General features: G+C 43.6%; 2 protein-coding genes across 4 annotated transcripts in view; one reads left to right on the top strand and one right to left on the bottom strand.

Moving 5' to 3' along the window:
* CCDC158 (coiled-coil domain containing 158) overlaps window positions 1-6,568 on the top strand; it is a 72,907-nt gene extending 66,339 nt beyond the window's left edge. The window contains exons 24-26 of one of the 2 annotated variants that reach the window (XM_014544838.1): window positions 1,281-1,439; window positions 2,898-3,005; window positions 5,222-6,568. In XM_014544838.1, coding sequence (XP_014400324.1) covers window positions 1,281-1,439; window positions 2,898-3,005; window positions 5,222-5,298 — 344 coding nt within the window. In that variant the 3' untranslated portion in view covers window positions 5,299-6,568. The remainder of the gene's footprint in view (window positions 1-1,280; window positions 1,440-2,897; window positions 3,006-5,221) is intronic. The other variant, XM_005857443.2, reaches the window with a different exon arrangement.
* A 1,098-nt stretch (window positions 6,569-7,666) lies between these two features.
* STBD1 (starch binding domain 1) lies at window positions 7,667-14,218 on the bottom strand. Of its 2 annotated transcripts, none has more exons than XM_005857445.2 (2): window positions 13,622-14,218; window positions 7,667-11,350 (listed from the first exon to the last, which is right to left on the bottom strand). In XM_005857445.2, exons 1-2 carry the CDS (start codon window positions 13,827-13,829, stop codon window positions 10,506-10,508), a joined length of 1,053 nt encoding a protein of 350 aa, XP_005857507.1. In that variant the 5' UTR covers window positions 13,830-14,218; the 3' UTR covers window positions 7,667-10,505. The 2 variants fall into 2 exon arrangements, with proteins under 2 accessions (XP_005857507.1, XP_005857508.1); XM_005857446.2 differs by lacking the exon at window positions 13,622-14,218 and adding an exon at window positions 12,749-13,607.
* Window positions 14,219-14,224: the final 6 nt, after the last annotated feature.

Consider the following 14,224-nt stretch of genomic DNA (forward strand, 5'->3'; position numbering starts at 1 on the left):
AACATGATAGACCCCCTAGAGAAAATTTACACAAAAGGAATATTTAACACTAAGAAAGATAAAAAGTAATTATAGAAAACATGTTAGATTTGGAAGGCAAGGGCAAATGGGCAACTAGACACATAATCGGTATTTCTATGAAAGACAACAAGATAAATGGGAAAAATTAAACTGTAAATGATGGTTATTCAACAAAAGTATAGCTGTAAATCTGGACAGTGATAATGTAAATAGGCAAAATTGAGATGTGAGGTGAACGAGATACGAGAAAAGATAAGTTTTTGAATTTTCTTTTATAGAGAAGTATATATAAAATCAAAATAAAATATTCTTTAATAAATACAAACTCAATTATAAATAATCTTTAACTTGTGATAAATCTTTTAAGAACTAATATTTGAAGAAAAAAAGCATTTATTTGAAATTTAGCAATTTCTTTATGTTTACTTCACTTATATTTTTTTTATTGTTTTATGCAAGAGAATACAAGATATATCCTTGCCTTATTAGATTAATATAAATGAGTGCTTTTACCTTTTCTTATACATTTTGAGTACTTTAGAATACGTTAACTCCATTCACTGTTCTTCCAATTTATATTCAATTATTATCACATATTTTCATTATAAATGTAAATACCACAATGGATAACTTTCATGTTTTGTACGGTTAATATTCATTTAAATAAACCCACATAGTTACACTTTATCTTCTATCTGATATTATTTCACTTATGCCTTTAATGTTCCCTTTAATGTAAGTCTTCTGGGAACATATTTTCTCAGTTTCTGTTTTTCCGAACTTGTCTTTATGCTCATTTTTGAAGAATATCTTTTGCTGAGTATAGAATTCTAGGGTTGACATTTTCCCTTCACTTTGAAAATATTCCATTGTTTCTACGAAGAGATGAACTCTAAATTTAATTGTTGCTCATTTAAATGTAATTTGTCTTTTTTGCCCTTCTGGCAGCTTTAAGATTGTTTTTGTCTTTGTTTGTTTGCTTTTTAGCAGGTTTTATCGATATGTTGAGATGTGGTTTTCTTTATATAGAAGAACCTGTTTGGTTTGTGCAGTCATGCTGTGTGAATCATGCTGGTCTGTGCCTCCATTGTCCAGACCTGTGGGTTCTACCTCAAGCCCTGGGTATCTACTAGGACATCCTTTCTCCCTCCCCCCATCATTGGAAACATTTTCTCATGAAAGTTTGACTTGTTGAGAAGTGTGGCATACTATTTTTAATTAAATCTGTGCTTTTTCTTTTGTTCTTGCAAAATTTTTAGTCAATCCATCTGTGAAAAATTCAGCTACTCGGTCATTCCATTCTTCTCCTAAGAAGTCTCCGGTTCACTCCCTCCTAACTAGTTCGGCTGAAGGTTCCATATGTTCCACATCTCCATACAGGTCCGCCAAAACTATCCATTCAGCTGACTCTGTTAAAGGTAAGAATCACCTGATATCACCGATGAGATTAATTGATTTCCCTGCTCTGGTAAACGGAAAGTTCCTTTTTATAATCAGAATAAGATTTTATTTGGTGTTCTTATATGCAGGTTCTGATAGCTAGCTGTGCAACTTAAGTGGGTCTGATTTAAATAATAGCTATTGTGTATACACACATGCACACACCCCTTAGTAAATATACATAGACATACGTAAATATTATCTCTTTCTTTCTCTGTCACAAATAATGATTTTTTCTATTTGTAATAAGATTTTGGGTCTTCTTTTCAATGTTGTGACTTCTCTTATTTACGTTCTCTGAAATCCCAGTCCTCTTCTGTCCGTGCCTTTGTAAATGCAAGTGTCTATCATGCAAACTTACCAGAAGGTTCTCATTTTTTATTCTAAGTTCTTTTTGTGTGTGTGCTAAGACAGATGGGAAAATGTTTGATTTAGAATAAGTGTCTGATAATAAGTGGATGTTCAATAAATAAATGTTGACTTGAACCTGAAGTGTTTTTCATCCTGTGTGACAGTGAGTCAGAGGACCCAGGCTCTCGGGTATCATTCCCACTGACAAGGGGTAAACTAGGCAAATTGTCGCATCAGAGACTAAGACTAAAATTAAAATCTTGAGATTGCCAATTGAGTATTTTTTAGAGATTGACAAAACTTAGCATCCTTATTAGAGAATAGCTTGCATGTACCTAGCCCAGTGATGGCGAACCTTTTGAGCTCGGCGTGTCAGCATTTTGAAAAACCCTAACTTAACTCTGGTGCCGTGTCACATATAGAAATTTTTTGATATTTGCAACCATAGTAAAACAAAGACTTATATTTTTGATATTTATTTTATATATTTAAATGCCATTTAACAAAGAAAAATCAACCAAAAAAATGAGTTCGCGTGTCACCTCTGACACGCGTGTCGTAGGTTCGCCATCACTGACCTAGCCCCTCCTCAGTAACTCCTGCCACATTTATTCTCGGCTCACTGCGGCCAGGTGAGCATCCAGGCTGCCCTCTTCCATCTTATAACCCCTCCCTCATTCAGGTGACAGCAGCTAAAATGCGCACTTTGGCCTCACACACCTTCAGGAATGTCACCAGTGTCAGTATTAAATCTTGCTCTTCCAAACTCTAAGTTCATGGAACTCTAAGGTTTGTTATGAAAAGCTGTCATTTACAATGCAGAATATATCATTAAACAAAAAGTATTTCTCTCACTCATCCCATTTAATGCTGTGTAGTTAAATAAGAGTAAATCAGCTTGGTTTAAAACAAAATAAGTTAGCATTGCAGTGTTTAGATAAGACACTTCTTTATTTTAAAATAGGTTTTCATAGGTTAAGGTTTTCATTATTTGAAAGGAACAGTTGTTTAACCTGTAATTGAAAGATTTCTAAAATATATATTAAATAGATTTTTAATATCACATCTAAGCAATTTTCTAATAGCTTCACAGTCTCAGCCAATAGAAACCACAGGAAAAACATGCAGGAAGCTTCAGAACAGACTGGAAAGCTTGCAAACTCTGGTGGAAGATTTACAGTTGAAGAACCAAGGTACAGTGCACATTTGGCGAGATCTTCCTTGCTCAAAAGAATGCTCCCCTTCCCTTCAGGTGAAGCCTCCTATCTATTGACCCGCTGTAAAGCATCCTGAATAAGCAGTCTTAAGCAACATATAAGGGTCTGAACCCTGACCAACCCCTGGATTAATTGTGTGACCTTAGGCGGGTCACTGTAGTCCTGCTCTACTGTAGATAAGCATTTGTGTGGCAATAGCTAGGGCATGATTGCGGTCAGTAGCCAGAAAACAAAATAGCAGTACACAGCCTACACAGGGCTTTGGGCAGCATGGACTGTACGCGACTCTGCCACAGGCTGCTCTGTCTGTGGAGCAGCCCTCTCTGTCTCACTGCTTCACTAATAACTCTTCCACCTTAAAGAAAGAAAGAGAGACTAGGCCACATAAAAAAAACAAACCACTTATAAATACCCTAAAGCTGTTTGGATGAGACGTTATTGTACTCTGCAAATCCCAGGCAACACTTAGGCATAAGTGCTAAGTGGATGTTCCTGTGCATATGGGAGGATTTGGATATGTTCCCATGGGCTTGGGAGGGCTATCTCGCTCTATGCTTTTCTGACATAAATTCATGAATCCTGGAGCCTCTTTTCAGAGGGAAGTTCATTTTGAAGTATACATGTTATTCTATCTTCCCAGCTCTAGAGAAGTAAGATGCAGATGAAGGATATTTTTCTAAGAACAAATCCTTATAAAATAAATTTAACTTTGTTAATAATCATCATTGCTATTAGCATTTATTGAGCATTTTCCAGCTCTGTGGCAGGCCCTGTTCCCAGAGCTTTACTGATGTTTTCTCCATGTGACCCTCACAACAACTGGGACGTGGGCACTAATGTTACATCACTTGAAACTACAAGTAAGATCACAGTCAATAAAGCCCAAGTCACATGAGTAGTAGAGCTGGGACTTCATCTCTGTAATTTCTAACTCTGAAATCCACGTTTTACCAAATTATTATGTAAAAAGGTTCCAGATCCCTTATAACAGGGGTCCTCAAACTTTTTAAACAGGGGGCCAGTTCACTGTCCCTCAGACCGTTGGAGGGCCGGACTATAGTTAAAAAAAAAACCTATAAACAAATTCCTATGCACACAGCGGCTGCAAAAACACCCGGCGGGCCGGATAAATGTTTTCGGCAGGCCGCATGTGGCCCGCGGGCCGTAGTTTGAGGACCCCTGCCTTATAATGACACCAGACCCTGTGGGGATAAATATCAGAAAATGTTTGATTTTAAGTTATTGTGAGCTTTTCAAAGAAGATGCAGTATCTCCTTGGCTTCATTTTTATCACGCTTTGATTGATATTACTGGGTTTATTTGAGTAATGCCACCATTTAATAGTTCAAATGAGAGACTTGTCGCATTTGTTTAAAAATATATAAAGACCTTTATATTGGATACATTGTCTGGATGGGATGTCTCTAGGAAATTATGAAACAAATATGTTTTAGAGAATTTGGGGAGCATTTGTCTAAAGTGCACATATGCCTTGGCCCAGAAATTCCATTTCTAACAATTTTTTCTATAAGAAGTAATTCTACAAATGTACTAAGGTTTGTATATAAATGTATTTCCTGTAACATTGTTTAAAAACAAAACTAAGAAAGCAACTTTTAAAAATGTGTTTATTACCATATTGGTACATCCATATAATGGAATACTGTGCAGTCATAACAAAATGTGAGCTGAACTGGGAAGATGTTAACATTTTGTTAAGTGAATAAAGCAAGCTACAGAACAAGTTATACTACATTTCCGTTTATGTAAAGAAGAAACTCGTGTGTGTGTGTGTGTGTGTGTGTGTACACAAGTACGCATGAAGATATTCACCAGACTGTTTACAGCGATGACCTCAAGGGAGTGGGCTCAACAGGTGAAGGGAGCAGAGACAAAGACTAACTTGCATCTCTGTACACTTCTGAGGTGTTCAGATTATTAACAATAGTATGCATTCCTTCTATCATAATAATTATCATGCTCATTAAAATATCTGAACTAGTAGAGATTTATCTTTAGCTCTGTTCCATAACATATGTTTTCAAAAATATACTACTTTGCATTTTTAAGAACTTCTTGAACTCAGAATGCATGTATTCTACAATAGCAAGCTGACCTTTTAAAAAGCACATAATAGAATTAAAGCCTCAGTAAATGTTGTTATTCTAACTTTATTTTATCAACATTTTCAGCAATGTCTTCAATGATAAGAAATCAAGAAAAGAGAATACAGAAAGTGAAAGACCAGGAAAAAATGTTACTAAAGTGACACATTGCTTGCCTATTCTTTACAGAGATATGATGACAAATTAATTGTGGTGTTACTTATAAATAGTGCTCTGCAAACTTTTTTCTTTTTATGTGAAATTTTAATTAAAGATACCCTGTCTTGTAAACTCTATTTTGAAATAAACTATTCTTGAATGCTCTCCCAGTAAAACTTCAAGCAGTACTCACTAGTTGTGAAAGTATTCATAACTTAAAATGTATTACTTTGTGCTAGTGTGTTAGAATTATTATGCCTTTTTTTTCTCTCTCTCTCTCTTTTTTTTTTTTTTTTTTTTTTTACTGGTGCTGAAGCAATAGTGTGTTTTTTTTCCAACTTAAAAAACAATATTTACATGGAAGTGAAAGATGTGGTATAATGCCCGGAACAGGGCAGACTCTGACACATGACAGGGATTCCTGCTGTGACCCTGAACTGTTTGTTCTATCATTATCAGTGGCTGTGATCAGACAACAAAATATTGGGCCCCTGATCAAAACTTCTGGAAAAGTTTCTCTTTTGCATATTAATAACTATAAAGAAAGAAGACACGTATTATTCTTCAGTCAGTAGGTAACTTCTACGGATTGAATGGATTCAGTCTGCCTTAATTAGAGTTTAACAAATTAGGGGTTTTGTATGTGGAGCGTTTCCTAACACCAATAACCAATTCTCTGTGGACACTGACTGACGTCCTCCGAGTCAGCTCAGTTTTAGCACTATCTGGAGTTAAGGTCAGCTTCTACAGACTTAAGGGCGCGGTCGCACAAGACTGCCTCCCAGTGCACGTGGCAATAGAAAGGCACAGACCACCGTACTTTTTGACTGACAGGTTATAAAGTGGGGGTTCCCACAACCTCCTCCCGAGTTTCAGTAATTTGCTAGAATGGGTCACAGAACTTAGGAAAGTGCTTTAGTTACTGTTACTGGTTTATCATAAAGGAAACAATTCAGGAACAACCAAGTGCCAGAGATGCATAGGGCAAGGGGTGCACCTGTGCATGAAGCATCTACACCCTCTCAGGGTGTGCCCCCTCCCAGCACTTCAGTGTATTCACCCAAAAGCTCATTAAATCTCCTGACAGTCATGAGCCGCTTAACAGCAGGGATACATTCTGAAAAATGTGTTGTTCGGTGATTTCATCATTGTGCGAACATCATACACATGCATAAGAAGATATAGCCCACTACACACCTGTTATATGGTATACCTATTGCTACAAGCCTGTACAGTACGCTACTGTACTGAATACTTTAGGCAATTATAACACAACTAGAGGCCTGGTGCACAAAAATTTGTGCACTCAGGGGGTCCCTCAGCCCAGCCTGTGCCCTCTTGCAGTGTGGGACCCCTCGAAGGATGTCCACCCCAGTGGGGACCCTCACCCGATGGAGGTTTGGCCAGCCTGGGTGAGGGGCTGAGGACCGTTTTCAGGCTGGCCAAGCCCTCCGGCGACGTAAGCTCCCAGCATCTCCTTTTTTTTACCTTCTATAATTGAAACTTTGTTGCCTTTAGCGGAGGCCTACAGAAAGCTTGGCTTCCTCCATCACCAGGGGCAACCCACTCCTGCTTGCTCAAGCTCATGGACACGGCTGGCTGAAAGCAGGTATCTGGGGTTTATTTACCTTCTATAATTGAAACTTTGTTGCTTTCAGTGGAGCTCAGAGCCGGGCCACGGCAGGCGGGGAAGCTTGGCTTCCTCCATCATTGGGGCAACCAAGCCGCCTGCTTGCTCCAGCTCCGTGGCTGCTGGCCGCCATCTTGGTTGGGATAATTTGCATATAGTCGCTCTGATTGGCTGGTGGGTATAGCTTAAGGCGTAGTGAAAGTACGGTCAATTTGCATGTTTGTCTTTTATTAATATAGGATGGTAAGTACTTGTGTATCTAAAAATAGAAAAGGTATAGTGGAAATATGAAAACTATGATATAAAGATAAAAAGTGGTCACCTTGCCCTAACCGGTTTGGCTCAGTGGATAGAGCATCAGCCTGTGGACTGAAAGGTCCCAGGTTCGATTCCGGTCAAGGGCATGTACCTTGGTTGTGGGCACATCCCCAGTAGGAGGTGTGCAGGAGGCAGCTGATCGATGTTTCTCTCTCATCAATGTTTCTAACTCTCTATCTCTCTCCCTTCCTCTCTGTAAAAAATCAATAAAATATGTTTTTTAAAAAAAGTGGTCACCTGTGTAGAGCACTTATCATAAATTAGATGGAGTTTGCAGGACTGGAAGTTGCTCTAGGTGAGTCGGTGAGTGAATGTGAAGTCCTAGGACTACTGTCCCCCATTGTAGACTTTATAAACCCTGTACACGTAGACTACACTAAAATTACAAAACAACATGAGAGTAAATCAAGCACAAGAGAAAATGATGCAATCAAGAGACTTAGTAAACATGAGATGAGGCTGCTGCCAGAGTAACAGAGCATACTGTTTTTCAGTGAACTTTTTTTTATAAGTAGAAAGAGTACATTCTACAGTGATGATAACAAGTATAGTGTAGTAAATACATAAGCCAGTAACATAGTCATCTATTATTGTTATCAAGTATTATGACTGTGCATAATTGTACGTGCTGTACTTTGATACGATTGGCAGCGTGGTTGGTTTGTTCACACCAGCATCACCGCAAGTACATGAGTTATGCTATGATGTGAGGATGGCCACCACCTCACTAGGTGACAGGTATTTTTCAGTTCCATTATAATCCATTCCATGGTTGACCAAATCATCTTCATTGGGCACTTTACTTATTCAAGGGTTTTTAGAGCTCATTCTCCTGTCTTCCACCCTGTCCCAGAGATTGGTGGGTGGGGCTGAAAGTTCCAAACCTCTAATCACTACTACTTTCTGGTGACCAGCTTCACCCCAGGGATATATAAGGGCTCCCCCATAAATCGCCTCATTAGCATAAACTCAGGTGTGATCACAGGGCCTCACTGTGAATAACAAAAGACACTCCCTGGTCTCAAGAAATTCCAAGGGTTTAATGAGCTCAGTGCCAGGAACCTGGGACAAAGACTAAATATATTTATTATACCATATTATGCCACATGTGTGAACCAAACAAAATGAGACAAGAACATATACAAAAATGTTCCAATTGTGCCAAAGACAGTAGGGACCATGTGGCAGGAGGCTGGCTGTCCCAAACAGTTGGCACCCACTCCTTGCCTGGCACAGACCTCACTGCCGAGCTGGAGGCTGTCTCCCAGCCCCCTGCCCTCCACCACAGGCACCTTGCTTGCGGACAAAAGTCCTAGTAAGCCTTCATGGTTTCATTTCATTTCCCCTCCTGTGGGCTGGCCACCGAGGACAGGGAGGTCCCAGGGGACAGTAGGTGACAGTCTCTACAAGAGCTGCCCTCCTGCCAGGAAAACCCAGTGCCCACTGCTTCGTGAGTAAGAAATAAACTTGCCACAGCCTTCTCGCAGGGATGGTGCCTGTGCGGCAGCAGGTGCCAGCCTGTCCAGTGCAGGTAATAAACTAGTAGGGCATACAGACCCTCTCACACACACACACACACACACACACACACGTCATGTTTCTCCTCTAAATGACAGCATTAGTACTCTAAGCAATCAATTTTTAATAAAATTTTAAAAAATGAGTAGTATTGTAAGTATCTCTTAAAGCAATTGGATTTACTGAAAGATTAACTTTTATTTCATCAGGTAATGATAAAATGGCGAATAAGAGAACTCTAAAGATTTTTATTATAAATTGTTTTACCTTTAATTTTACCAAATAGAAATGCTTAGGCATTCTGGGCAGTAACAGAAAATGCCTCACTGGTAGAATGTTGACTTCATTATGAAGTACACAGCAACTTAACATAATAATGCTATGAGCCAAAAAATCAGACATAGCTCTTTTAAGCACTTTCTGACACTATTTTCAGTTGGGTTTAAGCTTTTTTTCTGCAAAGATCATCTGTAACCAAAATTAAACAATGTTTCACCAAAAGGTGTTAACACTTACTTAAAGTTGTTTTAACATATAAGAGTTCATTTTCAAGTACAGGCATGCATACTATCCCTCTAAAGGTACAGTTTTACAAGAAATATTCTAAAACTGTGTCTCCAAAGGGAGGAGAAAAACAGACTTCTCTGTCTCCTGGTGTTTGCTTTTTCTCTTTGTCTGTTATTAATGAAGGAAAATATTAGTATTTTTATATCAAAGCTATTATGGTACCAAGATTTAGACAAATAATCCAGACATTTAATAAATATATTAAAACTCTGGTTTTATTATTTTGGTTATAATAGCAAAGTTTGAATGCTTATTTCTTCTCAGAGCAAAGACACCCTTCTCTCTCATTGGCCTGCTGCATTTGGTTACCCAAGACAGCCACTAATATGAAAGGAGAGGGGAGCGGGTGAAACCATTGCTGTGGGACAGCCCACCCCCCAGTTGGTCCTTGCCGTGGGCACAGATGGTTCCACAACAGCCCAGGAGTAAATGATGGGTGTGTCCCTCCCTGAGGTCAGGTGTGTCTACCTGTACCTCCCAGTGCTCTAAGAGCTAGCATTCAGGCCACCTGGCTAGCCCACACCTCAACCCCATTTCTGTTCCCTTTCCTCCTGGGCTGCTCTTGATGATGGACTCTGATTAGGCCCTTGTTTCTACACTAGCCTTCGATCACACGACAAAGACATACTTGCTACCTTCAAACCATACCAGGCAAGTAAAATCAAGCCAAAAACATTGGGAAATCTCATAACCTTCCTAATCACATCTAGTTGACCAGATGTTTTCTGCTCACAGTTCCATATGGTGGCAACTATTTTTAAACATAAAGTGTATAGTACATGTAGTAAAAAGCACGTTTCTCCAGCTGCACCACAAGGACATCAACTTGTTTCGCTCCCCTGCTTTAAGGATCACCCAAAGGCTCAAGCTTGAACCCTTGCAGTGGTTAGCTTTTGTGCTCCCTGACCAAGCTTAGCCACGTCACTCCCCAAGGGGACCAAGCCCTATAGTATTGATGGGTCAGCATAATCCATCCACCACGGCCACAGAAAAAGCCCGCACTCACTGGAAGCATTATCCACGTACATACTTCTGCACATTAAACAAAAGCCACTAGCAAATCTGAAACAACGCGGCTAAACTTGGAGTTATACTTCCTTTATTTCCGATTATTGAGTGTGCTCAACCTGAGCCCCTTCCACATTCTGCAACGGTTTCTTCAATCCCCTGCAAACCCCATCAGTGAACCCCCCAGCACTTGTGAACCAACGTATCCTCGCGGCCAACTTGCAGCAGCCTATTGCTGCATTCTTCCCAGCGAGTAACTTGCCCGTTCTCCACCACCACAAACTTCCACTCGACCACTGTATCTGCTGGCAGGGAGACAGAACGAGACCAGAGCCCCCCCGAGCTGTACTGGAGGGGGAGGTAAGTGGTCCACCTCCCAAGCCTCTCATGGTCTCCAGTGACGGCAACGAACTGCACCCTAGTGCTGGTGATATAATGGATCTGGAACCTGACACTAACTTGCTGAGACTCTGAAGTCATCACTACTACCCTTTTTGTCTTAACATCCACTTCCTGACCACTTGCTTCCACAAGACTGTTTCTGCCATAGTCCGCTGCCTGGTTCGGGCTTAACGTTGGAGCCTCAAGACTGCCACCCAAGCCAATATCCCCCCAAGACGAGTGCCTGGACACCATCTCCCAGTCCTCCGAGTCCTGTCTGTCCAGCTGGGCAAGGCTCACGTCTTCTTCACCTCTGTCCATGAGCAGGTTGCTAGAAGGCAGCGTCTCTGCCAAACATGGAGCTGCGTTAGCAGGCATCTCTCGTCCTTTTTGGAATCCCCATTCTCCCATAAGAGATTCATGACTTTCACTGCCTGAAGCTTCTACGTGGCCTCCGATCGCAGATGTAGCTACAGATTGTGCGTCTGAAAACCATCCCAAAGGAGCATGCTGTCTTGAATTGTCACGGTCACCGTGTTCTCCAGGAGGACTCTGCAGTCTCCACGCTGCTTCCTGCATGCTGCCGGGGCCTTTGGTCTCTGAAACCAAACACCCGTTGCTTTCTTGAAGATGCTCTATAAAGACAGAATGTAACAGTCAGTTCTCGCAAGAGGAAATGAAGCTGGGCTGAGGAAATAGGTTTAGTCATTGAAGAGTTTACCACTCATCTATCTGCAGTTCACAAAATCTATCCCTACTAAAATCACGTACCTCATCACCTAGCTCAGACACTGACCCAATACTGACCCAGTGTGCTAAGAATATGCATGTGTGCCCAACAATAAAAGGCACATCCAGGAGTGCCCAGGAAGTGGCAAGTGTACAGGCAGAAGAGTACAGTCCTCAACTTCTGCAATCCAGGCCATACTGGTGTGCACCCACGTCAGGTTGTTTGGCTCCTGTTATCAGGTGTACAGCCTGTGGAGTGAAGGGCTGGATGGCTACCCTACAACCCGCAGAGTGCACTCGTGCTCTCAGGAACTGTGGGCAGCCCAGGGATCAGCGCTCACAGATGCTGGCAGCTGCCGGTGGGAGAACACACAGGACAGCAGTGCCTCATGGGCAGGAGCTGGGGGGAGGGTGGTAGAAGAGGTAGAAGAGGGCTGTTCTCTCCTTGCCAACCCCATGTGCATCAGGAAGCTCTTCAACAAACCATTGGCTTTTTACACCCCCTCACACTGTATGCTTTAAAAAATGTTCTTAAAAGTACACAATCCAAGCTCTCTTAAAGACTCAGTTTCCTTCTTGGTCACCTCCTTGATAGTCTAAATTGTTCCCTACAAGATCAAAATCTCCAGTCATACAATCATCCAAATGGGGTTCTTTTTGGTTGTTATTTTGTTTTAAGATTTATTTTTATTTTTAATATATTTTTATTAATTTCAGAGAGGAGGGGAGAGGGAGAGAAAGATAGAAACACCAATGATGAGAGAGAATCATTGATCAGCTGCCTCCTGCACACCCCCAACTGGGGATCGGGATCAAGCCTGTAGCCCTGGCTTGTGCCCTTGACTGGAATCGAACCCAGGACCCTTCAGTCTGCAGGCCAACACTCTATCCACTGAGCCAAACCAGCTAGGGCTGTTTTAAGGTTTTTAAAAATAGATTTTTAGAGAGAGAAGAAGGGAGAGGGAGAGAGAGAAACATCAATGTGAGGGTGGAGCATCAACCAGCTGCCTCCTGCATGACCCCAATGGGTATGGAGCCCGCAACCCAGACATGTGCCCTGACTGAGAATTGAACCAGCAACCTTTCGGGGCACTGGACAAAACCAAACCAACTGAACCACACTGGCCAGGGCACAGATGGGGTTTTTTTGAGGGGTATGGAAGGGTGTGAGTGGAAAGTAATCTTTAATTTTCTCTTTAATGGTGGGATTGGAAGTAAGACAGAAACAAATATTACTCTGAATTCCCCGAATCTTTCAACCCGAAACATAGGATCAGATAAAGGAAAATGAGCTCTCTGCTCACCCAAACCAACGGCAGGGAAGGCACAGGGGCAGACCTTCAAGTTCACAGATGTTATCACTGGCAGGCTGGAGAGGCAATGGCGACTTGCCCAGGAGACACTGGAAAGTAAGGTCTCTGCCAGTGCTCCTACTTCGCCTGGCATGCCCTCTCCAAAATGCAGAGATTTAACCCTGCATGGCCATTCTACTCATCGGAGTCGGGTCCCCTATTCAGTGTCCTGTTTTTCTTTCCCGGAGTGAGGCAGCCCTGCGCTGTTGTGGTGAGCGTGGGGGAGGGCCCGCAGAGCCTTCGTGGCCAGAGTCCAACCTGAACTTTGCTTTCCAGACAGAAGCACCCAGATAGCGGGAGGTGCCCCCCCACCCCCGCGGGTGTTCCCAAGCCCAGCTCTTCCACGGCGGCGTGAGGGTGGGAGGACCTGAGTCTGCGGGATTGAGACTGAGAACATGTCCCTGCTCCATCAGGGGTTGAAGAGGGTTGCATGGGTCCCCCCAAACCTCCGCACTCCCTTCCGAAGTCCGGGAGGGGCGCCGCCACTGCAGCCGCCCGCACTGCGCCTCGCGCCGCCGGGCAGAGCCCAGGCCCACGAGAGGGACAAGGGCAGGTCCTCAGGGTCGGTCCCTGGGGACAGAGGCGAGGCGGGGCGCCGTCCTAGGAGGAACCGCCAGGGCATCCCTAGGGCTTCGGGAGAAGGCGAGAAACCCGTGCGGTGCGTGCGCACCAGCCTGGGAACTACTGGGCGCGGGGAGGGTCCTAGCCCGGGTGGGAAAGTTCGTCCCTGGAAATGAATGCTCCAGGGGGGCATGTTCCTCCCTCGGCGAATTTCAGAGCCCTTGGCAGATCTGCCCTGGAGACGCGGAGAGGAAGGTACAGCACCTGGTTTGGTGATCGGCTCCCGCCTGGAAGGTCCCGGGCTCAGTCCGCTGCCGCCACTCTGATCGCCTCCGGCCGACGCAGCCTTTCCCAGAGCGGCGTCCTTCTCCCGCTCCGCGTCCCCCTTCTTTCCCTTGTCGCGCATCAGCCAGACGAACAGCGCTCCGGCCAGACCCCCTCCGACCAGCAGGGCGGACCAGACGGCGCCCATGGCTGAGAGACCGCAGCTCGGGACACGACGGCGACAGGGACCCGGGCTCGGGTCACGAACGCAAAGCCACACCTACCCGCGCGCTCCAGCCTTTTACGGTCCCCGTTGGCCGCACTCCGCGCGGAGCCCAGCCCTCTGCGCCTGAAACTCAACTTTCCCAGCCCCGCCCCGGGGCTGCAGCCCCACGCTGTGGCTTGGCGACTCGAGCGCTTTCCTTTCCGGCGTTTTGCATTTTCGACTCCGCCAGTCGCCGGGTCGAGTGCTCCGGCTGCCCTGTTCCACGTGTGTTTCACACGCGTCAAGAACCCACGTGTGCACAGTCCCCGCGCGCAAAGCCGGTCCAGGTCCACCGCCTTCCCTTCTCACGCCACTGCCCGCGAGGCCAGCCCTGCCTC

This window comes from Myotis brandtii, unplaced genomic scaffold (assembly GCF_000412655.1).
Source record: "Myotis brandtii unplaced genomic scaffold, ASM41265v1 scaffold111, whole genome shotgun sequence".
In the NCBI taxonomy this organism is placed as follows: Eukaryota; Metazoa; Chordata; class Mammalia; order Chiroptera; family Vespertilionidae; genus Myotis; species Myotis brandtii.

Coding starts and splice junctions, on each gene's coding strand:
- STBD1 (XM_005857445.2), bottom strand. CDS start 13,829: ATGGGCGCCGTCTGGTCCGCCCTGCTGGTCGGAGGGGGTCTGGCCGGA. Junction 11,351..13,621: donor GGAGCCGATCACCAAACCAG/GTGCTGTACCTT, acceptor CTGTCTTTATAG/AGCATCTTCAAGAAAGCAAC.